The sequence below is a fragment of the Physeter macrocephalus genome, chromosome 13 (genome assembly GCF_002837175.3).
Source record: "Physeter macrocephalus isolate SW-GA chromosome 13, ASM283717v5, whole genome shotgun sequence".
Taxonomy (NCBI): domain Eukaryota; kingdom Metazoa; phylum Chordata; class Mammalia; order Artiodactyla; family Physeteridae; genus Physeter; species Physeter macrocephalus.
This window is the reverse complement of record NC_041226.1, coordinates 85071569-85099058: the sequence shown is the minus strand read 5'-3', so window position 1 is coordinate 85099058 and position 27490 is coordinate 85071569. Positions and strand designations below refer to the sequence as shown.

At 58.5% G+C, this 27490-nt stretch overlaps 1 protein-coding gene and 1 pseudogene across 1 annotated transcript in view; both read left to right on the top strand.

Annotated features, from left to right (window-relative positions):
* Positions 1-15927, top strand: part of LOC102990294 (dynein light chain 1, cytoplasmic-like) — a 39279-nt gene extending 23352 nt beyond the window's left edge. Inside the window, exon 2 of the mRNA XM_007113095.2 lies at positions 15638-15927. Within this exon, the coding sequence (XP_007113157.2) occupies positions 15638-15927 (290 nt within the window). The remainder of the gene's footprint in view (positions 1-15637) is intronic.
* A 3679-nt stretch (positions 15928-19606) lies between these two features.
* LOC102990556 (transcriptional enhancer factor TEF-4-like) lies at positions 19607-27193 on the top strand (annotated as a pseudogene).
* The last annotated feature ends 297 nt before the right edge of the window (positions 27194-27490 follow it).

The window sequence follows — 27490 nt, the reverse complement described above, 5'->3', positions numbered from 1 at the left end:
AAAGGCTTTTTGGATACACCAAGCTGAAAGAATGAATGACCAACCACCTGCATCACAAGGAATATTGAAGGCTGTCTTTCAGGAAGAAGCGATGCCAGATAGAATTATGGATTTACACAGAGGAATAAAAACACCCCAATATGGTAACTATGTGGGTAAACACAGTTTGCATCTATTTACCTACAATAATGATGTTAGATACCATTTACTGAATGCTGATATGCGCCCAGCACTCCACATGTTGTATCGTATTCCATTTTTTCTATCTCTGTTTTGCAGATGAGGAAGCTGAGGCTCGGAGAGGTCACGTGACCCGGACAACACAACCAAGAGCAAGAGTCAGCCGGGGCTGCATTTGGCTCCCTTTTGCTTCCTGGGCTGTGCCGCTCACCACTCTTCTCGCCTCAAACCCATCCTTTCTGTTCCTTCCAAACCCTCATCTCATCCAAGCAGTGTCCACCCTGCGCTCAGAACCCTGGGGTCTGGCCGACGTACAGGCGGGAGGCTGAAGGCCCTTCCCTTTCAGCCCGGCTCTTTGCAGCACTGCTGGAGCTTTCCTGAGTCTCCAGGAGATGAAATATGGTGGGGCTGTTGCTGTGGCAACCACTCATCATTTACTGATGGCCTGAGAACCCACTTGCTCAAATGGCTGGCAGTGAGTCGCTGGTTCGGTTCCCTCTGGTTGGCTCCCGTGAATGGCGGGCTCTGCCCCAGGCATTCTTGCTTTGGCCCAGGGTGGGGAATGGACCGGGCCGTTTGCCTCTCACCATGCTCTCTGACACCAGAGATGACCTTTTCTGCTTCTTCTCTAAGTGCTGAGTCACACCCGGGGTCACTCAGGGCAGACTCGACCCCGACCTGTGGGCCTGGGTGCGGTCAATCCTCCAGCTTCCATTCCTGAGTCCCACCAGATGGCCTGGCTGTCTGTACCCCTACCCGTTCTGAGCGGGTGGGCCCACAGGACTCTACCTGTTTCCAACACAGATAATGAGTGTTTGCGTAGAAAACTTAGGAACAAGCGATTGAGATGAAGTAGGAGCAGGCAGTCATGAGCACCTCGGCCAGAGACGGGCTGGGTGTCCGCGCTTCCAGAGTTTTGATAAAAATAAATACGTGTGTGATGGACTCATTAAAAATTTAAAAATTGCAGTAAAGTAAACATAACATAAATGATACCATCTTTTTTTTTTTTTTTTTGCGGTACGCGGGCCTCTCACCGTCGCGGCCTCTCCCGTCGCGGAGCGCAGGCTCCGGACGCGCAGGCTCGGCGGCCACGGCCCACGGGCCCAGCCGCTCCGCGGCACGTGGGATCCTCCCGGACCGGGGCGCGAACCCGCGTCCCCCGTGTCGGCGGGTGGACCCTCAACCGCTGCACCACCGGGGAAGCCCTAATGATACCATCTTACAGCACTTTTAAGGGCACAGCTCAGGGGCATAGAGCACATTCACATTGTTGTGTGGCCGTCACCACGTCTGTGTCCAGGGCTCTTTCATCTTCCCAAACTGATGCCCGGTCCCCATTAAACACTCACTCCCTTCCCCTCCCCCAGCCCCGGCCCCACCATCTACTTCCTGTCTCTGTGGGTTTGCCTCCTCCAGTGACCTCACAGGGGTGGGTCCTGCAGGACTGGCCTTTCTGTGACTGGCTCATTTCACTGATCATGATGTCTACAAGGTTCATCCGTGTCGTGGCCTGGATCAGAATTGCATTCTTCTTTAAGGCTGGATCGTATCCCACGGTATGGACGGACCCCAGCTGGTTTCTGTATTCATCCACCATTGGACTCGAGTTGGTCACCGTTTATTGGAGGAGCTGGACCAGGGAGGCGGGAGCAGACGTTCTGTTCTTTCTCACCCTCCCTGTTGGACTTGCTCCCTTGGGTGCTCTGTCCCTGCCCTGCTTCTCATCCCTGATAAGCGATACATAGCAATAAATGGTCTTTCCAACAGTCACTCGTCTCAAGACATTCATCCGAGGTCAAGCCTTCGGGGGTGAGACGCCTGTGGGCTGATTCTCTGAGCCCCACCTGGTCTCCCTCCCCCACCCACCTGGCGCCAGCAGAGTCGAGAGGGGCCAGGGGTAGAAGGGCACCCTGGACGGTGCCTTGTAACCGCTGCAGGTGCCTGCCGGGTGTGACAGATTCCTCGGGGTCCTTGTGTGGGCCTGGGAGACCCCATCTCTGAGGATCTCTCGCCTGTGGCTCCTGGGGTAGGGGGGCTGCTGGCTGGCTGGCCACCATTGTTCCCTCTCCCGGGGTCACCTGACCGCTCCAAGCGGTCTTTGTGGGAGGGGTCTCTTCCAAGATGACCAGAACGCAGCTGCCCTACTGGAGAGAACCCCACTGGAGTCTTTGCCCCCAAGCGTGGCACCATGGCCATGGCGTACACAGCCCCACTCCCCGCTCTGTCACAAGGGATGCTCCAGGCATAGCCCCTCACCTGGGACAGTCAGGTGCCCAGCCCCGGGTTCCCTCGCTTGACCTTCAGCGACGGGAGGATCCCCTACCTTCCTGCCATGGGGTGGGGGGCAGAACGTGGCACACGTGGCCACGTTTTCTTCGGGGAAGTGCCCATCTTGCTTCTCCAACCCTTGGTGGACTCTTCGTGTCCCTCCCAGGGTTGGGAGGGGTGGGAGGGGCGGGTGTCGGCTGGGTTGTCTCGCAGCCTCCCGGTGGTCCCTGAGCAGGTGGTCTGGAGCTAGGATGTGCGGATCACGGGGTCGCAGTTGGACACTCAGGCGGCGGTTCTCATCTTCAGGTGCACATTGGAGCCGCCAGCCTCAAAGAGGTCACATCCCGTCGGGAAGTGGGCCGCGGACACTCTCTTGCCTTGGGCAGAGCCTCGTAAAGAGCAGGCAGCACTCCGGGGGCCAGAGGGTGTCACTGGGAGGGAAGGCAAACCGTGGTGACTCTCTCAGGGGCAGCAAAGGTCCAGCCAAGCAGCTGAAGACGCCTCAAGGGCCAGCGGATCAACTGGGGGCACTGGCCACGAGGACACTACCTGTGGCTCCGCCTTGGGTGTCCTTGGACTGATGTTTAGGAGCTGTGGGAAGGCAGGGTGTGTCTCAGAGCCACGGCTACGACGTGGCCCCTCCTGGCTCCTGCCACCAGCCCTGCTTTGGGAAGAAGGCACGGCGTCCGCCCCGTCCTGGGCGTAGCGGCAGGCGTGATGAGTGGGTCTGTAGAAGGGAAGATAGGGGTCTTTGGGGAACCCAGCAGGTGTTTTGCAAGGAAAGAGCCATCAGTCGGGGCTGTAGTTTAGAGCTGTCGCTGTCTAACTTGCACTGGTAGACGCGTGAGCCGGGCTGTGGGCCAGGTGGGTATCTCTGCCGCTCTTTGCAGGGAGGTGCTCGGTGCTGAGCTCCTGTTTTGGACAGAGCACTGCTGCCCGGGAGCAGCAGTGCCCACGACGGCAGCTGGTGGGGTGACCTTGCCACCAGCACGGTCCTGTGTAAGCAGGTGACAGGGCTTATGGCACCGAAGCCCCTCACTGACCCTCCTGATGCTGCATTTGGGGGAGGAGCATGGAAGACGCAGAGGGCCGGGCTTCCTGACCCAAAGCGCCCCCAACCCTTAACCGTCCTGCTCCAGGCGAGGGGGCCCCCGTCTCCCTCCTGGGCAGGGCTCTTGCGTGACACGGGAGAGCTCTTCTCAGGTGATCAGAGGCTCAGGAGCAGATGTCGGGGAGGACGCACCTGAGGCACCCCCGGGAGTAGAGGCTCACGGCCGGGACCTGAGAAGGTCTTTGCCTCTGTTATTCCTCACCGGGTCGCCTCCAACCTCCGATTCTCCCCCTGAAACTCCCCTCTTAGGGGAGGAGGATCCAACTTTGGAGACACCGCCGTATACGTATTTCAGGAATGACCCAAGTGACGAGCCATGAGAGCCTTACGATTACATTATTAGAAAGAAATCTCGGTAGACGTCTAAAAGACCTCACGCTACTCAACATCCCACATCTGATCATAATTGGAAGTTAAAATCATGGGCCAGCAGGGGGCCAGTTGCGACAGATTTGCCGCATGGGGCAAATGGAAGCATCGTTAACCTGAGAAGTTGCTGGAGACGGGCTTGGCAGGCTGCCCGATGTAACTGCGCACGTGGAGGACGAGGAACGCCACCGACCCCCCCCGATCAAGGTGGGCGATGGCTCTGCCCCCCGAGCTCTGCCCTGGACCCCGGCCTTGAGGCCCTGTGTGCCGACCAGGAAGAGGGGCCTCCACCTTGGTGGGAGGCAGGCAGCTGTGGGGGGAGGGGACTCAGACGGAGAGCTGGGTGGCGGGGACCGCGTGGGGCCGGCACCAGGCTGAGGGCGGCGGGAGACGGTTCGCGCTGCCCAGATTCCCCGCACCCCCTGCGCTCTCAGCGAGCCCCCTGCGGACTCGCCCCGGGCCGAAGAGAGCGGCCCGGCCCCAGCCCACGCGTTCTTCTGGGGACGGCTAGCATCCCAGACTGGCCCGTGTGGGTCCGAAAGCCTTGGCCTCTCGCCCTGATCTGGGACGGCCCCCAGCACCTGCGGGACGGACTGAGGCCTTTGTCAAGGCCGCCTCGCAGCTCAGTTTCTCCCGCTGCCTCATCCTGCTTCCTTCACCCGACAGGCCCTCGCCCGAGAGGGCTCCCGGAGAACCTCCCGCGTCCCCATCTCCGTCTCAGGGACAGGGTGCAGAGAAGCAACCCTCGAGGGGAATCAGGCCATCCTGGGCATCTGCGGGGCGCCAGCATCCGGGCAGTGGAGGCCCACGGCAGGCCTCCGGTGCTTTCAGGTTGAATTTGAACCTCTTCCAACAAACCCAGTCTGGCCACCCGACTTCACCTTCCCCGCCCGCCTCCTCTGCTCCGGAAGGACCAGGCCGACGCTGGGACCAGGGTCCTCATCACTCTCACAGCTGTGTGTGGACAAGGGCCCTGGGGGAGGGCGCTTGGCCCTGTGTCGCGTGCCCTTGGCACGGCTATTTCACTTCCGGCCTCGGTTTCCCACTCTGAGTAGAGGTACTGTTATTAGTATTGAGTTCAGACCGGAGCCTTGCTCGGCCCAGAGACAGCCTGGGTTCCAGGCACCTGGAGACCAGTGCTTTGCAAGCTGTAACGTGCACTGAATTACCTGGGGCTCTTATAAAACTCAGATTCTGATTCAGAAGCAGTACGAGTTCCCTGCGCTGCTGTAACAAATCGCCGCAAACCGGGCACCTGGAAACAACAGTTCTGGAGGCCAGAGTCCAAATCCAGGAGGCAAGGCCACGCTCCTTCTGGAGCCTCCAGGGGAGGGACTTTCCTTGTCTCCTCCAGCTGCCGGGCGCCCCAGAGGTCCGCGGGTGGGCTTTGTCACGGCCTGGGCTGCCGCGATCCCGTTTCTCTGTGATGTAATTCACATACTGTGAAGGTCACCTGTTTAAAACGTGCAATTCAGTGCTTCTAGTATATTCACAGAGCTGTGCGACTCTCACCCCAAAAGAAACCCGGTCCCCACCAACTGTGGCTCCACACCCTGCCTGGCCCTGTTTATCTGCTTCCTCAGACCTGGGTTTGTTTGTACAGGTCTCTGCCAGTAGCCGCCACTGGGTGCTGGACAAGCGGCCTGACCTCCAGGACCCTGAACTTGCCCGTTCCCAGGGCTGGGTGACAGGCCGTCCTTCAGGGTCATGTGCGATGCTGGCAGCCAGCAAGTGCTTGACGCCCATCGGCGGGGGATTGTCCTGGGAGCCTTGCTACTTCCCTCGCTTACTCACACCTCCACGACCGTCCTGGCCGACAGAATTGTCCCCTTTGAAAATCTAGGAAACGGGAGCTTGGGAGGTCACGTGCCTCCCCAAGGTCACAAGGGCTAGGAGGTGCCAGGATTCTAAACTCACGTCAGATGCCACCGCTGTGTTCCTGAGGCCCCGTTTCCGAGGAGACGGCTGTCTGGGGACCTCAGTGAAGGGACAAAATCACCCCCAGTTGCCCCAGCTGCTGCTGTTAAGGGGACAAGCGGGAGACGCGGGATGGAAAGGGGGTCCCAGAGCCCCATCTAACAGACGTAGGCGAGGGTGGCACAAAGTTTTCACGTGAAGGGGCCGCAGCGGCAAAGGTGTGACCCGGGGGTAGGTGTGTCGCGGGCAAGGCGCTCCCCTGGACCTCGTGGGAGCTCTTTCCTGCGCCCACCTCCCAGGTGCAGTGTCCTCCTTCCCTGCGGGGGGCCTGGGCGGAGAGTCTGGGAGGGAGGGGCTGCAGGGGTGGGGACTGAGTGGTGGGAGTGAAATGCAAATACACAGGGTGGACCTGCACCCTCTGACAATTACAAAAAGCTGATTTATGACAGCAGCTTTCCCGGTGGCCTATATCTTTGCCCTGGATCCTGTAAATGGATAAACAGGAAGGGATTTAATTAGGTGCCTGGAGCAGAGGAGTGGTGATTAGCAAATGGATATCCTTTAATGCCCTGTGTTACATGCAGTTAATTACACAGATTGCAGGGGAATTAATGTCGGGCCCTGCTAATGATTTCTGGGGGAAGAATAATCTTATTTACACAACATTGGCTGCAAGAATTATTGAAACGAGAAAAATGGGAACAGCCGAGGACCGGCGATTCCCGGGGAAGGGGGTCTTTTGGTCCTAGGATGCTGAGGGCCGAGGGGACCAGGGCTTCTCCCAGCTCTGCCACGCCAGGCGGAAACGCAGTGGTCCTGGCATCTGGCACCCACGTCTGAGTGACCGGGTGAGGTCAGCTGCCGCCCCACCCTGTCTGGTCCTGGTGCTGCACTGCCCCGAGTTTCTCCAGGACAGCCCAGCTCACTCCACCAGCACCTCTCCCCTCTCCTTCCTTCCCTCCATCCCTCCTTCTTTCCCTTCTTCCGTTTCCTCCCCTCCCCCAGCATGTAAGTGTCTGAAGTGCCAAATCAAATCTCTGCAGGATGTTGGGGAGAGGATGATGAGAAAGACCTGTCCTGCTCACAGGCACTTATGGTTTACAGGAAGAGAGACACACAAAGAGATGTGCCCCAGGGCACCGTACGGTTTGGAGAGGTAGACAGAGCCGCGTCTATGGAAGCAGGAGTCTCGGGGAGAGGGTGGAGGGGTGGGCGTGCAGGGCCCTGAGTCAGGTGCCCGGGGAGGGCCGGGGCAAGCAGGGCCCCTGCACCCGTGGGAGCTTCTTCAACCAGGCCCTTTCCCCAGGGAGTCAGTAGGTGAACAGGCCACCGCGGGCCCCAGCTGTCCCAGCCATCCCAGCCCTAGCCTCGGCCACAAGGGGCACAAGAGGTTCTGCCTACCGTCTCTGCTACTTGGGACGGGATGGGGTCTACAGGCTGAGGGTTTCCTGGCAACGAGGATGAGCCCAGAACCAGGTGCCCATCCAGACTCGATTAAGCTGTTGCCAGGAAGTCGAATAAATCACCGCGATCACCCTTTATGGGAGGGTGACGCCCCGGGTCCCCCGTCCTGTGCACTGGTGGGCTGGAGCCCAGATGGAAACGTCCCGGTTTAGAGAAGGACATGGGAGGAGGTGGAGAGACACAGAGAGAGACAGAGACAGAAACAGACAGACACAGACAGAGGGAGAGGGAGAGACAGAGACCCCGGAAAGATGGGGTTTCTACTTGGAAAGGGTGGATGGTGTGGAGACCAGACCCGATGGGGTGTGTGTGTGTGTGTGTGTGTGTGTGTGTGTGTGTGAATGCGTGGTGTACGTGTGCACACACATGCAGACTCACATGCTCACTGATTGCCAGACACCAGGTCTGGGTGTCACCTGGGACTCAATGGCGGTGACCCACAGACTCATGGAAAATTCCTTCGAGGAGCGAGCTTGGGGAGGTCCAGGGCAAGACACCCTGGGGAGGGTCTGAGTGAGTGTCCAGGCCCACAGACAGGTCCAGAGCTAGGTGCAATGGCAGGGGAGGGGCAGCGCTGGGGCCAGAGCCCAGGTGCCCGGGGTCAGCATGGGCCCGGGTCTGCGTATATCCCGAATCCTCGAGAAACAGCCTTTCCAGGGTTGTGGTGGGGTCAGGATGGGCCGCAGCACCCTGTCCTCTGGGCCATTCCTGGAGGCAGTGCGGCCTGTGATCCTGACCTCATCCATGCTGGCTGCCTTGATTTTCCTGCCTCCAAAGGGGACAGGGCCTCGGGGGTGGGTGGGGGAGGGGAAGACACTGGCCAGGAGCCCGGAGCTGGGGCCCAGGCCAGAGCAGAACCAGCCACCGACGGGCCTGCTCCCCCCGCCTCGGCCTTGAGTGGCTCTGGCAGGAGGGCAGGGAGGGCCCTGAGCAAGCTTGTTCCCAAAAGATGCTCCCCCTCCTCCGCCCGGGTCCCATCCCCTTCCCTCTCTGCCCCCTCCCCCAGCCCCCTGTACAGAGACCAACAGGACTAAGCTTCTCTCTCCACATCCCACCTGGGTCACCTGTCAGCACCTAGACTCCAGCCCGACTTTCCCCTACCCATCCCTGCTCAGAGACCATGACTGCCCTCTGTCCTGGCAGGGGCCTGGGCGCTAGGGGTCGGGCTGCTCTCTGGAGCTGGGGCAGGTGGTAGCCATGGCGCCGGCCCAGGCAAGTTGGGTGGCGACTTGCTGGGGGTGAGCCTCTCACCTCCCGCATCCACTACCTGCTGAGTCCTGGTGTGCAGGCTGCAAGGCCCCTGGGTCGACTGATCGAGTGGGCTGGGGGCGTGCACTCAGGTGTGTGCATATCTTGGCGGCTGGCAGGAGGGGAGAGCCAGCAGCCGGGTCGGAGCGGGTGTGCCCGGAAGGTGGCGGGTCTGCGTTCTGCCCGAGGGTCCGAGGGGGCGCTCCTTGGAGCAGCTCCTGCCTGGGGGGCATCGTCTCCCCCCTCCTGAGTCTGGCTTGGCTTCTCTCCTCGGCTCCATGCAGACATTCCTCAGGAAAGAGCATGAAATACAAATTGAATAATTGCAGTGATTCCATATACGACTTAGATGTTCTGATATAATAATCAGAGAAGAAACCAGGATAAATGGTAACATTCATGCTAAGAATTTACATTTAAAATTTTTCTTTACTTAGAATGACATTAAATAGCAGCAAATAAAAAGCATCACGTGGAGGGAAGGACCAGGCCCTGGATCGCAAGGCCTTTATTTTATTTTATTAATTTTCTTTTTGCGGTACGCGGGCCTCTCACTGTTGTGGCCTCTCCCGTTGCGGAGCACAGGCTCCGGATGCGCAGGCTCAGCGGCCATGGCTCACGGGCCCAGCCGCTCTGCGGCATGTGGGATCCTCCCGGACCGGGGCACGAACCCGCGTCCCCTGCATCGGCAGGTGGACTCCCAACCGCTGCTCCACCAGGGAAGCCCTCAATGCCTTTAAGGACCCACCTTGCCTGCTGTTTTGAACAGGGCCCTGCATTTCCATTTTGCCCTAGGCCTGCACCCGGGGCCCTCCCCCACCTGTTTCTCCACCCCAGCTTCCTGCTGCCTCACCGCCCACCCCCACCTCTGCCCCGCTCCTCCCCAGGCCCCCTGGCCGCTGCCCTCCGTCCTGGCTTGGAGTCCAGGCTGCCCGTGCTGTGCCCTTCATATCGCCGCAACTCCCTCCCTTCCTCCCTCCCTTCTGGGCCCCCTCCTGGCAAAACCCCAACCCTGGTTAAACCCCCCTGTCCGCCTGGCCCCTGCTGCTCTCCCCCTGCAGTGTGTCCAGAGAAAACCTCACCGCTGTGCTGACTGGGCGTCGGGGATGGACGGGGCCTGGGCTGCATCGTGTGTCCAGCAAGAATCCGATGAGGAGTAAGCTGACGACCCCTGAAGCCCTTTGCCCCTGGGCACCACGGTCGTCACCTGCTTGGCCCTGCCCCTCCCAGTCCTGCCCCACCCTGCCCAGAGCCCCGCCCCCAGCCCCTCCCACCGGCGCCGCCCCTCCCAGCCAGGAGGGCCTCTGGGCAAGGTGACCGCGGGCCTCCTCCCAGCTCAACCGACTGCCAGCTGCTGAGCAGTCAAGGGGTCAGAAGCCTCCTCTGGGCCGCTCTCAGCAGGCGTGGGCTCGAGGCCCGGGACACAGGATGGAGACCCCACGCGGCTGGGGATTCCACCCCGTGTGAGCTGAAGGTGGAGAAAGATCTTGCCTCTGCGTGCGCAGGAGAACCTGTGGGGTGGGCGGTCTGCCCTTCCGTGGCCGCCATCCTGCTGACCCCGCTGGGGTCCGTGGAGCAGCCTCCGCACCTGCAGGGGTCGGGGGAGGAAGGGACCGCTGCAGCCCTCAGCCCTGACCCCCTCCCCTGCACGGGACCCTCTTAGGCAGACGTGACTTTTCCCAGGTTTCCTGTCCCTAACCCCCACCCCCCTAAGCATGGCTCCTTAGCTGTGGACCCAGGGGCGACGGGACAGATCCCCGCACAGCCACGGGTGTCACACTCCAGGAGCGGGTGTGCGATTAAGTGCGGCCACATCTCTCAGCGGCGCGGAGCGGTCGGGTTGGTAAGAACCTGACAGTGTGAGTGTGGGCTGGGGGCCCCAACTTTCCATGACAAGGGGATGGCCTTTGCATGGGGAGAACGCCAGGGAGGAGCTGGAATTTTCAGGAAACGTGCCCCAGTTCCCACCCCTTCCTCAGTCTGGCCTCCTTCCCTTCTCTCCCGGGGCAGGGGTTTCCTCCCCCTCCTCCTCTGGCTGGGGAGGCTGGGCGGTTTAGGAACTGCGTGGCCGGGCTCCTGGATGCCCGTAGTGGCTCCTGCTCTGCAACCGTCCATGGCTGCTACTACCCAGCCCTACTGTGTGCCCCTCAGAGACGCTTCATCCCAGCAGCACAGATCTCCACGCCTTTGCTCACACGCTCCTTCCCGTCCAGCTGTTGACCCCCCCAGGATCTCACAGTTTACAAAGGAGAAGGGTCCCTTTGCCCCCATCCTTCCAGTCTCCCAGGTGGGGTGGAATTTGGCAAAGCCAGAGGATGGAGTACAGAGCCTGTGTCCTCTCCACCGACTGCCATGGGGGGAGTGAGCCGGACCCCAGGCAGTGGGGCCTAGTGGTCTCTGGGGGGTCCTCCCTGTGAGACCCAGGGTGAGCCTCAGTCTCCTCCTCTGTGAAATGGGAATAATACTGGTGTCACCCTCCCAGGGCTGCTCTGGGGCATCTCACACTCGGGGTTGGAGGCAGTGATGCCCCGGGCGGCCCTTTGGGGTCTTCCTCACTGACTAGGAGAGAAAGACTTGTAATTAACACCTCTCACGTGGACCTTGCTCCTGACGGCTGACAGCCGCTGGCCAGGAGCTGTTTCTGGCTCTTTAAAGGTGCCTGCGATCTTGTCTGGTTGTTAATTCGCACTGTCTGTGGAGAAAGCAAATGTCACTTCCTTCTGGCCCCAGACCCCTAATTAGCGGTGTCTGGAATAACGAGTTTTCCCTGTGTTCTCATTACATGGAAATTACTTCTGAAAAGCTACTCAAGAGAGGCATGTGGGCCCGAGGCAGCCCTTTCCAGAGGGACGCCAGTCCTTGGGATGGACGAGGGGTGCCTTTGCCCCGGGGAGGGGCTTACAGGGGAATGAAGCCAGAGGCAGGGCCTGAGCTGCGGTTGCCTGGGAAGCCGGAGTTTGGGCGGCCCCGTGGGCGTGCTCGCCTTGGAGCTCAGTGACGGGGACACGGGAAGGAAAGAGTTCCTCTCAGTCCCTGCCGCCCAGGCTCCACGCAGGGGCGTTTCTTGCTCTCCTGTTAAAAGGATGCTTTTGGCAAACCTCAGAATGTCGTTAAAATTTCATGGGCTCCCCTTAAGTGGAGTACCGTTGGCTATGACCTCCAGCCAAGTCTGCGCCGTGCCCAGGTGTGTCTCCCGTTGGCGAGCTCTCTCCTGGATGTCCCGGGAATGAGCCATCATCTTGCCGCGGCAGGACAGGTTGGCCGGGTCCTGATGCTCACTGGCTGGGGTGCCATCAGATTGAATTCACTTCCAAGTAGAGCTTTGTTGACACAACTACTAAATGCCAGATGACTCTTTTTGCCCTCTCCGTGCCGTGCCACATTTCAGGGCTCTGCCAGCAGTGATGAGTGTTTCATTGTAAATTGCCGCACTGGCCACAGCGTGCCAGCGTGCCCCTCGCTGGGCATTGTAGGGCCGGCCAGGTGGGTTCTGATGTGCTGTGGGTATGGGGGTGCCCACCACCTGCACGGTTTGGACCCCCAAACCGAGACGCCCTCTGTGAGCCAGCCGACTCCCTGGATGGCGGCATGACCTCTGCCACCTGGAAGGTTCACTCTTGTTGGTGCCTGGGGTTTCCCTGCTGCTGTGGCTGCTATCCACGCGACTTGGAGCAACTCCACGCCTTCCCCACACGGCACTCTGAGGCGCCCTCCCCAGGAAGCACTGCCTGCTCTCCCAGTGGCCCCCGACCCACCCGCTGTCTCTGCCCCTGCAAACCCCACACAGCCTACAGGACTGAGCGCGTGTGTGCCTGCCTGCACTGTGGACGTGTGAGTTCATAAATAAATGTGTGGGCTCCTTAGGAAGGACGCACTAGATGTTCGTGAAACAGTTGAAAATGCACACGTGGCAGAATGAAGGCGTGTATGAATGTGAATTAGTTCATCAGCACGCACAGGTGAGACCCGGCTGTCCGTGTGGCTTTTGTAATAGTGGCCACGAGCAAACACTCCCTAAGGGCCTGCACTCGAGCTGGCGGTCCAGGGCAGTGGCCCTCACGGCTGCCACCTCCCCCCACCCCCCCGTTTCCGGCTGGTACACCCATTTCTGGGGGCGAGTTCTGGGGAGGTCTGGGAGCCTCCCCTTCGGGGGGCCCCTGTCTTAATTGACCTTCTCACTGCTCCTCTTGTAAAGGAACACCCTCCTGGCATGAGGTGCCCCTGCCCGCTGTACCTTGGACAGCGTTTCTGAAACGGTCACGAGGGTCTGAGAAACCTCATTAAACCCAACAGCCGTGATTGGGGTGCCCGGTCATTCTGCCGGGGCTGGCGGAAGGTGGAATTTGCTTTCTTCTTTAGACCAAGAAAATGACTAAATGCATGAATGACTAAGTCTGTGAATAATGAACAACGGAGGCTTGACGCGCGGGCCACTCGGCGGGCGCCACGCCGTCGACATTCTGGGTGCGTCCGGGTGCCTCAGGTCCACGTGAGGGACGACCCTCATGGTGGTGCCTGTGGGTGCCCTGGCTGGGCACCTCTGGGCGGCTGGCCTGTCTTGCCAGGTCCTGTTTGCAGGCTGGGATCTGAGCCCCGAGCCGCAGGAATCCAAGGGGCGAAGCTTATCGGGACAAAAGCCACGGGTTGCTGAGGCCACCTTGATGCGTGAACCAGGCTCGCGGGATCCTGTAATCACGTGCGTCCCTGTTCAGAACCCAGCGTGTGCTGGAGGCTTCCCGTGCGCTGACACTCGTCTTTCCGAAAGCTGGCGTTGTTGCTGGTGCCCGAGGTCACCCAGCTCGCGGCTCTTGAGCACCAGAGTCGAGTCCACGTTCGTGTGGGCCCTGAGCCCGTGTTCCTCTCCTGATGCACGGCCCCGTCGGTGGAAGGGCCCTGTCCTTGGGAGTGGAGAGTCCTGTTTAATTCCCACGCCCCACCATTTGCTGGCTTTGAGACCTTGGGCAAAGAAGCACCCTCCTCTGAGGGCCGTGCTGATGGCCCCTAATAGGACACGTGCCAGAATCTGATCTTGGGGGTGTACGTGAGAGAGCACACATAAACATGCTTTAGAAACTGCTCTGTAAGTGCTGGCGTGTATGAGGAAGTAATCCAGGACTCACAGCTCTGATTCACAGGTCTGATCTCGGAGCCCAGAGGGACCACAGGAGATGATGTAGGGCCCCAGCAATGCAATCCGACAGGATGGGCAGGGCTGGACTAACACCAGGGTTTCAAACTCCACACTTGACTCTCCCCGCTCCTCTGGTGTTAGTGTGCCCTCAGAAGCCAGCACCTCTGCTGGGAGGCCTCCATCCATCCATCCGTCATCCACCCACCCATCCATCCGTCCATCCATCATCCACCCACCCATCCGTCCATCCACCTATTCGTCCATCCATCCGTCCATCTAATATCCCTCCATCTGTCCATCCAGCCATCATCCATCCATCTACTTGTCCGTTCCTCAAGCACTAGTCAAGCAGTTATTTTGTGCCAAGAGACAGGGCAGCCAGCACAACCAGACCGGGCCCTGCTTAGAATCTAGTGGGTGAGAGGCGTCTCTTGGGCCATCATATAAATACAGCTGTAATATTCACTTCGGCAAGTTTCAACAGGATAAAGGCTCAGATGGCCTGGTGGGTGTCCCGGCTCCTGGGACTTTGAGCAAGTTACAAGCTTCTCTGTGCTTCAGTTTCCTCACCTGTCAACGGAGAATAACTCTAGTGCTGACCTTATATGTCTATTATGAGGTGCTGGTTCCTTTGTGAAGCATGATGTTCTCAGAAGAATGTCTAAGTGTTTTTCTACTACTGCAACTATTATCATCACTGCCATTTTTGCTACGGGCACTGTGAAGGATGACTTGGAGATGTGAGGCTGAGGAACAGGAGGGGCTCTCATCTCCTTCTGATATGGGTAGGGTAGGAAGCATGCTTGCTCCTAAGATCCCCCAGACTCACCTATATGAGTCCCTGGGGGCCTTGGTGAAGTTAGGTAGAGGTGACACGATAGGGCAAGGATGGGACCTCAGGGAGGGGGCCTAGGGATGGTGACCCCTTCACACGGCTCTTCACGTGCCAGACGTCATTTCATGTAATCACTCCCAACCTTCTGGAAGGTTCTAGTGCTATTCCCATTTTAAGATATAGAGACTGAGGCTCAGAGAGGTTAAGTAACCTGCCCAAGGACACAGCTAGTAGCCAGGACTCCCACCTGAACCACACGCTTTGCTGCTGAGCTCAATGTTTTCCGTGCTTGGTCTGTGAGTGTCCTGGGGCTGCCCAAAACTGGGGGGCTGAAAGCAACAGGAGTTTATCGTCTCCCAGTTCGGGAGGACAGAAATCCAAAATCAAGGTGTCGGCAGGGCTGCGCTCCCTCCAGAGGCTTTGGGGGAGGGTCCTTCCTGCCTCTTCCAGCTCGTGGTGGCCCAGGTGTCCCTGGCTTGTGGTCGCACCCCTCCAGTCTCTCTTCCAATTTCATGTGGCTTCTCCTCTGTCTCTCTTATAAGGTCACTTGCCATCGGATTTAAGACCTACCCGGTTAATCTAGGATGATCTTCTCATCTCAAGATCGTTAACTTAATTACATCTGCAAAGACCTTTTTTCCCCAAACAAGGTCACATTCACAGGTTCTGGGGGTAAGGACATGGACATACCTTTTGAGAACCCCCATTCAATCCGCTACATTTGGGAACAGGTGAGACGCGTCCCCATCGCAGGAAAAGCCTGCCGGAGGCTCTCTTATCCATGCCGGGGGGCTTAGGGTCCCCGGGGCCCTGCTGGGGAGATGAACTCCCTCTTGCTGTGAGCACACGGCCCCAGCTTGGTTATTTCAGCCCCTCCAAGAGTTGCTTCTGCGTGGCCTCCCATCCTGCCTGCTTCCAGAGGGCAGGACACTCGTCTCTGTCATTTCTGTGGGCTCGTACCCCATGCTCGGCCTGGCATGCCGTCGGGGCAGTTAACAGTCGGGCCCATGACTAGGCGGCGGCGGCTGGCGTGGGGCTCCGTAGACGCGCCGCGGCTTCCGTAGGGACCGCTCCCGTCGACGGGTCTGAGCCTCACCAGCCCCTCCCCCAGGAGACCGTTGCAGTCGGCCAACCACGTGTGACCGAAAGGCCGTGATGAAAAATGCCAATGTGTCACAGGAGATGCAACGGGACTCGGTGGAGTGTGCTACTCAGGAACTAGAGAAATATACTACAGAGAAGGCCGTTGCTGCCCATATCAAGGAGTCTGACAAGAAGTACAGCCCTACCGGGCACTGCATCGTGGGGAGGAACTTTGGTAGTTTTGTGACACATGAAACCAAACACTTCATCTGCTTCCACCTGAGCCAAGTGGCCATTCTCCTGTTCAAATCTGGTTAAAAGCGTGGATGGTGCCACACACCCAGTGATCCATCCGAGAACAAGGACTGCAGCCTCAAATCCAAATACCAGAGACTGAGACCTTCAGTCTCGCCTAAGGGAGCATCTCCATCTTTATTGTGTTGTTTTGTACAGGGCATTCTCTGTACCGGTTTGTTGTGGTTCTAAAGCAATTAGCAAAACAAAACAAAAAACGAAAACAAAAACAAAACAAACAAACAAAAAAAGTCGGGCCCAGGGAGGGAGGGACAGTCTGGCGCCCACTCCGCCGTCGCGTGGAGGCCCCAGCAGGCCGCTCTGGGGACCCTGGGCCTCGCGCAGGTCCTGGCTGCCCCGTGGCCGGAGCCGAGCTGCTCAGCCCGGTCCATTAGCTCTTTTTACGTCTTGTCCTCTCCGTGGCATTGCCAGGGATGGCTGAGCTAACACTGGGTCAGGAGAACGCTCTCAGGCCTGGAAATTCCAATAGCATTTCTTTAACGTGTCATAGCTGATTGGCAGTAGCTGCCTCTGATGGTTTCAGGGGGAAAAGAAAGTAATTTGGAGCAGGGAAATAGCTATTGATTGAGCAAGAAGTTACTGCAGCCGGGCTGTCTCTGCTTCCTCGGCTCCAGTTTCCCTGCTGCCATCCGAACGTCCCTGAGAGCTTTCCCACTTACCAGATGTGGTCGCAGCTGTGTGGTCAACAGACCCTGCTTCCCAGGCCAGGACACCAAGGCCTGGTGGGCTCTCTGCACTTGCTTGGGGGTCCTGCAGGTTCTGTCCCGGCGCCCACCTCTCCTGAACTGTCGGGGGATGGGGGACACCGCCCCACGCCCAGGGGCCTCGGCACGCAGGCAGTGCCCTGAGGTTCGACACGTGTAACTGGAAAGGCTGAATGCACTTCTGTATCTGGACGCGATGGACATGACACTGTCGAGTGAGACACCCAGAGAGTGTGGGAGCACGGATGCGGGTCTCTGCCTCAACCTCTGCAAACCTGCAAAGGGGGCCCAGGGAGGGGGTGGCACCGAAGCTGCAGAAGGTTCGAGCTGGGTAGGGGTCCGGGGAGACTTTTCGTTTCTGCTTTTCCCCCAAGACCACCCCCGCCGAGCCCCACCCCGTGTGACCTGCCGAGCCTCGGCTGCTGCACCTTCACTGCAGGCCCTCCTTGTTCTCTGCCCACCTGCTGTCCTCAGCTCCTTACAGGGGGGCCTCCAGGGCCCACGCTCCTGCAGCCTGTTTCCGGGGAAGCAGAGCTGGGACAGGCCCTCCCCGGGTGGGCAAGCTCCACTTTTTTCCTCTCCTCCCCAAGGGCACAGGCCCATCCCGGGCTCCTGGCCCTGCCTGTCATGCAGGAGCTTCTGGAGACTCCAGGCTGCCCTAGGCCATGACCACCGGGACCCTGCCCGCCTGCTCCGTCGGTCTTTCAGATGGAGCCTCTTCCCTGCCTCCCCACGGGGATGGAGCTGCCAGCCCCCCGGCCCAGTCTGGAGGCCTGCGGGTGCTTGGTGGGCAGCCCGACCCTGGCAACCCAGAGCCTCTGCAGCGAGCCTGGGGCACAGCTTCCCCACTCAGCGAGACTTAAGTCTGGGCCCAACTAGTAATCTAGTTGGGCAGTGACCTTCCTGAGCCTTGGTCCCTCATCTGTAAGGGTGGGTACACGGCTGGTGTGAGGGGTAGGGGAAACAGCCCATTAGAGCACTTAGTACGTGCTCACTTAACGCCATGGGCCGGATCGGATCGTGCTGTCCCTCTGCAACAGCCCTGTCGCTGTCCCGGTGGAACCTCTGGCCTCATCACCCGAGGCTGGTGTCCGGGGGAGTCCTGTCTCACAGCCTCCTGCACCTGGGCAGGGCCATGGAGGGGCGGCGGGCCCGGGGCTGCGTTGGGGGGGGGGCCTGCCCCTCGTCAGGCGGGCGCTGGGTGTTGCTGTGTCTGCTTCCAGCGCTCCTCTCCTCGGGACGGAGCAGGCAGCCCTGTCCACTCCGCTCAGGCCCGGGCTACCCAAAGCCAGCCGACCGTGCGCGGAACAGGTAGCGGCTCCTCCCGGCAGCTGGCGCGGCCCCAGGCTGGCATCTCCCGGGCCGAGTGATGCTGATTAACAGGAAATGACGCACAGGCCAAGGGAGCAGGCACAGTGCCGACCTGCTGGCCCGGGGCCCGAGCTCCTCATCCAGGCCTGGTCCCCGGGACGTGAGGGTGTGGAGCTGGCTTCCTGCACCCACGGCTGTCTTCCTTCAGTGGCTTCCTCGGGGCCTCTGGGGCTCAGCCTAGGAGCGAGGATCCCAGGTGGGATTTGTCGTATATTTTATACACGACGGACGCCCAGAGAGGCAGGTCTCGCCCGGGCGCCCAGGTCCTCAGCTCCAAGAGCCCTCTCTGCTGGGGAGGCCGCTCTGCTTTGCTCCCCCAGAAGACTCTCAATTTGCTCAGACCAGACCATCCTTCTCTTTACTTGCCTTGACTTGCCCCCGCTCTGGCCATCTGCAAAAAAGAACCCGTACCAGTTTATCATCGCACCAGTAACACAGGTCAAAATGGAAAAGCTAGACGATCCTGATAATTGAAAGAAGGAGGGGAAAAATCCTCCCAAACCCCTTATCTGGAAGTAGCCCCTGTGTATAAGTCAGCGACCGCTCTCCCATGTCGGTGAGGCATATCGTTTTACAGTATCCACATTTGCTGTTTGTTACCTGTTAATTTCACTCAACAGTTTACCGTGAGCACGCATCTGTGTCAATAGATGCGTCTCTACCACATTGTGTTAAGTTGCTATTTGTGCAGTGTTCTAGTGAATACATGCACCGTAATCTATTCAAAGCCCTCTCACTTGACACTTAAATGTCTTTTTTAAAGTATGAAAGCATTTATGTGCACGTCCTTAATTCTTTCCTTAGGAAAAATTCCTAGAAGTGGAATCGCTAGGTAAGAGGGTATATGTGTATGTACATTTCTTTTTTCAGAATAAATATGTTATTACTGTATAGTGATTTCTTTTAAAAAAAAAACAGGTTTATTGAGATATAATTCGTGTGCCATACAATTCAGTGATTTTTAGTGTATTCGCAGAGCTGTGCAAGCACCACGAGCAATTGGAGAACTTTTCGTTGCCCCTGAGGAGCCCCTGTCCCCACCAGCACTCCCTTCCATTGCCTGCCCCAGCCCCCGGCTACCACTAATCTTCTTTCTGTCTTGATGGAGTTGCCTGTTCCACAAGTGGAATCACTGTACGTGGGGGAGAGTGCCTGGTCCCCTCCACCAGCGCCCTGTTCTTTCTGTCTTGATGGAGTTGCCTCTTCCACAAGTGGAATCACTGTACGTGGGGGAGAGTGCCTGGTCCCCTCCACCAGCGCCCTGTTCTTTCTGTCTTGATGGAGTTGCCTCTTCCACAAGTGGAATCACTGTACGTGGGGGAGAGTGCCTGGTCCCCTCCACCAGCGCCCTGTTCTTTCTGTCTTGATGGAGTTGCCTCTTCCACAAGTGGAATCACTGTACGTGGGGGAGATTGCCTGGTCCCCTCCACCAGCTCCACAAGTGGAATCACTGTACGTGGGGGAGAGTGCCTGGTCCCCTCCACCAGCACCCTGTTCTTGAGGCCATCCACACTGTAAGATGGATCGGAACTCCACTCTTTGGTGTTGCTTGGTAATACCCACTGGAGGGGGCATGTCTATTATCTGGCTTTTCATAAGCACCGGGCATGGTGCCCCCCAAAGGCAGCATCCGTTCCGACCCGCAGCAGGAGTTGGGAGTGTCCGGGTCTCAGGGCGGCTTCCGGGACTCCGTCTTTGTCCCCATGCCCGGTTGGGGGCGTCTGCCTTGGGGTCTTGGCCGGAGGACAGATCGCGGACACTGTCACAGCTGGGGTCAGCCGGAGCCCCAGGGGGGGCAGTAACGATCTTCAGGCTGTCACAAAAGTCTTTAACATATCTTCAAACCAGAGGAATTTTAATTTACCTTAATTAAAATAATGGCATAGAGCAGCTTTTTTTTTTTTTTGATGTTAGAAAAATTGATGTCAGTCTCACATCCAACACACAGTAGAAGGTTGGTACTTTTTATTATTAATTAATTAATTAAAATTTATTTGTTCATTTATTTATTTATTTTTGGCTGCGTTGGGTCTTCGTTGCTGCGCGCGGGCTTTCTCTAGTTGCGGCGAGCGGGGGCTACTCTTTGCTGCGGTGCACGGGCCTCTCATCGCGGTGGCTTCGCTTGTTGCGGAGCACGGGCTCTAGGCGCACGGGCTTCAGTAGTTGTGGCACACGGGCTCAGTAGTTGCGGCTCGCGGGCTCCAGAGCGCAGGCTCAGTAGTTGTGGCGCACGGGCTTAGTTGCTCCGTGGCATGTGGGATCTTCCCGGACCACGGCTGGAACCCGTGTCCCCTGCAATGGCAGACGGATTCTTAACCGCTGCGCCACCAGGGAAGCCCTGCTTTGTAGAAAGTGGGGTTGCTATCATGACAGTAGGGAAGAGGCCGTTAATATTTTCCACATTGTGGGGGACTGAGAAACTGCCCCTCTCCTTTGGGTTGGTCCTTGCCCAGCAGGTTTTGGGGGAGCAGGGACCACCTCCCCTGGGCCCATACTGACAGCCCCGCCCACCACTGCCTAGACTCACGCCTGGGTCCCACTCCTCGGGTCAAACGTTGCCATTGGCAGCCTTCCTCTGGGGGTGGAAGCTCTGGTGTGCCTCAGCCAGCCCCGCCTCTGGCCACCTTTGCTCTGCCTGGGGGTTTGCAGCTCCTGGCCTCGGCATTTCACATAGGCTCTGCTGGAGAAACTCGTACTAATAAAACCCTCAGCATTGACTGTCGGCTCTCTATCAGCTGCTACACGAGCCCCAAGTCCCCCCTAGCCTGTGCACGAAGCAAGGCCCCGAGGAAGGACATGGCAAAGTGTATTCCTGCCCCAGAACTCTGATCTCACCTGGAGTCGTCTAGAGCCATCCCGCCTGGAGCCATCCTTGCCCTGAGAAAGACAGGCTCCTGGCCTCCAGTGAGCTCTCGGTTTTAGTGGAGACAAGGCATCACACGGGGGCTGGCCTGTCCTTGTGGCGCCATCCTATCCTGCACGCCCACCGTGACTGGAGCTGGCTGAAGACCCCTGGCTGGAGGAGAGAGCCCTTGGCTGCTGGCCGAGCAACGGGGAGGGAAAAGTCAGGGGAGGGAAGTGGCTGAGGGCTACTCCAGGGTCGAGAATGGCACTGCTCCAGGCTGTGGAACAGATGTGGCAGGCCCCTCAGGGAACACAGCTGAAATACAACAGAAGGGGCATCCCTGAACCCCACCTCCCAGGGACAAATGGCCTCCCCCAGGCGAGATCCCATAAGCTCTCTACACTCACAAGAATTTCTCTCTTTTCTTAAAGTGGATCAAGAAAAGGACCACATCTGTAACCAAACCCCATGCCCCTCTGGAGAAGTCCACTGCCCCAGTAAGCAGGTGGCTCGGAGCCATGGCCCTGACCCTGCCACAGGGGAAGGAGCCCCGTCCGACAGTGGCCATCCAAGGAAAGGTACCAGCAAACCTCTGCTCTCCAGCTGGGGCTCGGGTGCCATGAATATTTCACACCCTGAGAAGGCGCTGACATTTTGCCGGATGGCTTCAATTAGCTCCAGAGCTTCATTCTCATGCTAATAATCAGCTTGCTTCTCATAATGGCTTATTAATCTATCTCCCACTGTGAAGTCATACGGTGTGTTTCACAGATACCTCCTGCTGCCGCCTTGATTGGATGGAAACGACCTGGGCGCTGCAGTTCTCGGAGGACTGGGGTGTGGAGTGGGCTGGGACAAGAGGCTGACAGTTCTGGGGTGTTTCTCTGTGTTGCCAGAGGCTAAGGGGGCCCTTCGGGGTGGGGCATGGGGACATGAGGCCACGAGTGGTGGCTGGGTTTTCTCTTTTCTGGCTCTGGCTGTTGGGGCCATCCTGCGATTCCCCAAAGGGGGACTGGGGAGCCTTGGGAAAACCTTTAGAAGAAATTTCTAAATGGACAATTTGAGATGGGTTTAGGTAGAAGGAGAGATGGGAGATGGTAGAATACTTTGGGTGGGCGTTTTTTTTTCCAAAAGGATTTTTATGTAAAGGCTGCTATAGCCTGTGTCATGTGACCTGTCATCCTGGACCAGGATGGATGCCGGACCCCAAGGCAGCCACCAATAGAATGGCCAGTGGCTAGGAGTTGGCCCAGTGCTACGGCAATGCCTACCAGGGCTGGCCTGCCCACAGCAGCTGTCATCTTTCTAGGGCATGGCATATGGAGCCAGGAACTGGTCCCACTGGGGGCAGTGGGTGTGGGGCTCCCCCTCAGGGCTGCTCAGCAATTCTCAGGTAAGAAAGTTTTCTTTGCTGGCTAGTGCCAGCTCACCTGTCGGGGAGGAAACTGTTTTCACTGGGGAACACACCTGAATGAGGTGCTTGCGGAGGGAGAGCTCTGCTCAGGGATGGCTGGGGTCCAAGCACACAAATGTGGCCAAGGAGATGCTTTCTTCACTTGAAATCATTTCAAAATAAAGAGTAGAGTTGCACACTAGGACAGAGATTTTCTGTATACTACCCCACCCAGCCTCCCTCACACCCCTACCTGATTGTAATACAATCAGCAAGGGGAAGATATTACCGTGCGTGTGAGACTGTTCCCTAAACCACAGACCTCGCTGCGGGCTCCCCAGTTTTCCACTGAAGTCCTGTCCCTGTTTCAGGATCCGATGTGGATCCCGCCCCAGGCGCCCCCTTGCATTTTGTTGTCCGCTCTCCTGAGCCCTCTGCCTGTGCCGTTCCCTCATTCTGTTCCTGTCTCTGCCTTTTTGGGACAGTGCTGGTCGGTTATTTTATAGAATGTGCCCCGATTTGGGTTTGTCAACTATTTTTTTTTCACCATGAGATGGAGGCTCTGCATTTTGGGCAGGAATTTGAGAGAAGGGAGGCGCCCTCCGCAGCTGTCGCGTGGGGTGGACCTGACGTCTGAGGTCTTAGGTGGTGTTAACCTCCATCCCTCCATCAAGCTGGTGCTGGTTGGGTTCCTCTACTGCAAACGTACTATTTTGAAAAGTTACTGGAAAGTTACTATTTTTCTCTTCATAACTAATAAATATCTTTGAGGGAAGTCATTGGAGACTTTACCATTCATTCCTTTTCCTTAAACTTTTGTTCATGATTTTGAGCTGCCATCGGCGGGTCTTGCTGGCAGCGGTGTGCTCACGGGATATTCAATTTCCCTCATTCCTTCTACATGTGTTAATTAGAATTCTTCTCTAGGGAAGATCTGTCCCTTCTCTTCCACTTAATTATTTATCCAGTTATTTGTTAATGCCGGTATGGACTCGCAGACATTCGCTTTGCTATGGGTGAATGCAACACCCCCGTGTTTATTGTCTCGCCCAGACGCTCCAGCGGTGGCAGCTCCTTCGTTTGGCTCCCTGCCCTGTCCTCATGCCCCGCCCCCTTCACTTTCTGACATCACAGGATGCTCCAGGCCCTTGCCCTGCTCCACCCTGGAATCAGGCTCTTCTCCAGGGAGACCAAGAGGTTTCTAGAAAAGGAAGTCAGATGTCAGCTTTGCATCTCCTGCTGTGCAGCTTCCAGCGCCCCCTCTTCTGCCCTTGTCATTACCCTGCGTCAGCGGCGAAAGTCCCCACCTTCTGTCTCAGTCTCAGGGGTGGTGTGTTGCAGGGTTGGGGGGGGGTGTCCCTCATTTGGTTTGGCAGAGGGCAGAGAGAAGGAAGCAGGTCAGGGCCGGTGGTGACGTGGAATGGATCTAGATGGGGACTCATCCTGGCTGATGGCTGGCTGGTGGAGGCCTGGTGGAAGCAGGCACTGGAGTCAGGGAAGCCTGGCCCACTGGCGAGCCCCTCAGAGAGTGCGCTGGATTGACCTCCGGCTGGGAGGGGTCTGAGTGACCGTATCCAGACTGTAGACAAGTGGCGTGGCTGAGGAAAAGGAAGAGCAGCCCCCCGCACCCCGCTGCCTGTGAACACTATCTATTCTACGCCCAGCTGCTTGGGCCCTGCAGCTGCGCCCTGCACGGGCTCTCCCTGCTAAGTTCTCCTGCCTCCTTAGTGCCCAGCCGCCCACAGCATAGGCTCTGCCCTGACCTATGCTCAACCTTGGACTCCAGCTATGGAGAACTCTGCACCCAGGCTGGGGGGTGACCTGGACTCTGAGCCCAGGCCAACAAGACACTCAGCTCATCACTGCTGCCCGATCCAGATAGAGCCCCTGAGTCCCGCCCATAGCTGCACTCGGACCCTTGATTTTGCTAGTGGAACAGTAAGTCCCTCTTATTTGCAAAACCTTCCATGAGCCCCTGAGCCCTTTCCTCATATGGCTGTGAGCACACACCGCTGAGCTCACGTCTGCCCACTGCTCCACGGGAAGCCCTGTGCCGTCTTACTCCTTGCTGGCGTTTTAGGTACCCCGATCACACCTGTCCTTACGCCAGCCCATAGCCCCTCCTGACAGCTGGCTCTTGCCCTCACCTCCCACCCGTGTCACCAGATCACCCCCCATTCCCTCCCCCTACAGGTCCCGGGAGCTCGTCCCTGTAACCGTTTTCCTTCCTCACTGTTGGTGGGTTGCATCTGCCTGTTTGTGCCAGGCTGCAGATCTTGGCAAAGGCCATCCATAAAAGCCAAGTTGCTCGCGACAGCACGATGTCCTGATGGCTTTCCTCCTCTGGGGCTGCACTGGGAGACAGGAACGTGTGGCCTGGCCGTCCAGAGGATGGAGGCTGAGGGGAGGGTCCAGTCTTGTCGGGACCCGATTAAGGGCACCGTGGGTTTGGCGTGTACCCCCGAACACCAGGGCTTGTACTTGGGACCTGGCTGGAAGCTCAGTCTCCGAGTTTGCAGAGAGAATGGTTGGAGAGGGTGTTGGGAAGGAAGCCCAGGATTTGCATTTGGAGAGCAGCCGCCACTCCCTGGCCAGGAGGACGTGGTGGGTCCTCACCTTCCCGAGCTTTGGTTTGTCCACCTGTGCGTGGACCTGTGTGTCTAGGCTGCGGCCGTGAGGGAGGAGCACGTGGGCAGGAGCGTGAGGCCAGGCAGCAGTTGATTTGGGTGCCCTGCCCCGTGCTGTGTGCGCAGGGTACCCTGCCCGAGGGGGCTCTGCGTGGGCAGGGCTGGGGCAGGGCTGGGGGGCCGGGTCAGACCAAGGCATGGCGGGCCCTCCTTTTTCCCTGCTCCCACGCGGGCGGAGCCCTCCGGTCCTCTCCAGCCTGGGCCACGGCGAGACCCTCCGCCCCGTCTTCCTGCTCCCGTGCCCACCTGCTGCTAACGAGCCCACCGCAACCGGGCGAGCTTTCTCTAGCACAGCACGTCTCCAGGTGTGGTCCTTGTACCAGCAGCACCAGCTGGAAACCTGTTAGAAATGCACATTCTCAGGCCCTCCCAGGCCTGGCTCGGAACCCTGGGGTGGAGCCAGCACTCTGGGGGTTCCTCCACACGCCTGGGTTTGAGAAGGGAGCTCCGCACAAGTCGGATCAGCTGAGTCCCCCGTCGGTGCTCCCTGTGGGTTCTCAAGACAGCGGAGACACGCAGGATATTTACGAGCACTTACCGTGGGTAGGGAGTCCGCTCAGTGCCTGTTAAGTCTTACAAAGAGCGTGCAAAATAGATGCTGTGTTTTTCCCCGTTTTCCCAGGTGGACGGAGGTGCAGCCCCTCCCTCGGGTGACCCAGCGTCTCTCCTGTCCCCCTGGGAGCCGGCATCAGCAGAGGGGAAGGCACCGGTCCCACGTGTCCACTCCATTTGCCAAGGGCTGCCCCACTCCCTGCTGCCCCCCCACCCCCCGACGTTCACCCGCGTGGCACAGGAGGATGCGTTTACGGGGGCGTTTTGTCTCCCCACGCAGCCCGGAGAGACAGCCCCACGAGGACCGCTCAGAGTCGCAGGCATTTAGATCGCCATTTTATTTAAATTTATGCCCGAGGATACAGGCAGAGAAAGGGCCATTTCAAAGTCAGTTTCTGCTTTATGGCTTTATGGGGGATGCAGCGGGCAGCTGGTGAAAATATCTTGCCGCTCGCAGCACAAGAAGAGGATCTCATGGGTGGCTTGGGCTTTGGCCGTTTGGGGAAGAGATTCCGCCTCTCAGCCTGGGACCCCTTGCTGAGCCCAGTCCTTTCCCCCAGACTCAGCCCTGATCCAGGCTTCAGGCTCAGCCCTCACTGCTTCACACCCTAGTTCCAGACTGAGGCCTCTTCCTTCTCCAGGCTGAGCCCTGATCCCAGCCCAGACTCAGCTCCAACCTGGCCTGCGTTAATTCCTTTATAAAGTCACGCCATTACTTATGAGGCTGGTAGATTTAACTAGAACTCTCACGGTTTCACACACCTCTTTGGGATGGCGTACTGTGCAGAAGGTACAGCTCCGAATGCACGTGGTTCAAGGTAGCTGACCTCCGCAGCTGGAGGAACATCTGCCCACACACTGGGAGCGGACGGGGATGGAGATGGTTGGCGGCTCCTGACACCTCCTCATGCACAGAATGGTATCCTGGCTGTGGCAGCTGGGAGCCCTGGGGGGAGCCCAGCTCGGGTTCCAGGCCGCTGGGTTGACCCCTGCTCCCTCGGGCGACTTCACTGAGTCCCCTAAATTCCTGCAGTTTCTCTCTAATTTAACTCGGGGCTCAGACTCCGCATACCTGTGGGGTGGTCTTGCAGGCTGAGCGGAGCTAACGCTTAGCGGAGGCACCTGTTTGTACACATCAGCCGGCACTGCCCCAGCCCCGGAGCGCCCCCCGCCCCCCCGAGAGTGTGGACGTCCCGCAGATCTGTGACAAATTCCCTGAGCAAAAGGGTGGTCTGCGGGAGCTGCATGATCGTGGCCCCCCCACGCCTTCTTCCCGGTCAAGCTCTGGGCGGACCCGAACCGGGGCCCGAGTGGCGAGGAGGTGGGGGCCGGCGGTAGCAATGGTCGCTTCCATGGAGTGAGCAGCCAGTCCGAGAGCCTGGAGAGCATGACCCTCGCCTGTCCCTCCAAGGTCTGCTCCTTTGGCAAGCAGGTGGTGGAGAAGGTGGGGACGGAGCGTGCCCAGCTGGAGGAAGGGAGGTTCGTGTACCGCCTGCTGCGCCCACCCATGCGTGAGTACCTGGTGAATTTTCTGCACAAGCTGTGGCAGCTGCCCGAGCGCTGTATGATGAACAGCGTCCTGGAGAACGTCACCATCCTCCAGGTGGTGACAAACAGAGACACCCAGGAACTGCTGGTCTGCACCACCAGTGTCTTCGAGGTCTCCACCAGTGAGCGGGGGGCCCAGCACCACCTTTACCGCCTGGTCAGGGACTGAAGGGGGACCCCAGAAGTGGCTCACCCCCGGGATACCCTCTTCCCAGGAAGGACCTCCAGCTTTCCTCACGCTTCTTATTTGGCGGGGGGGCGCTGCTCCCTCTTAGGACCTTAAAAGCTCGGTGGTGAGTTGAATGGGCTGGGACTGAGTGCAAAGGATGGTGGGGATCCCTTTCTTGGGTATCCCATGATTCCTCGGGGAGGGCACAGTGTTCCCTGCCCTCCGTTCCAAGCATAAACCCCTTCTCCTGGCCTCCTTGGCAGGTGGTGACAAACAGAGACACCCAGGAACTGCTGG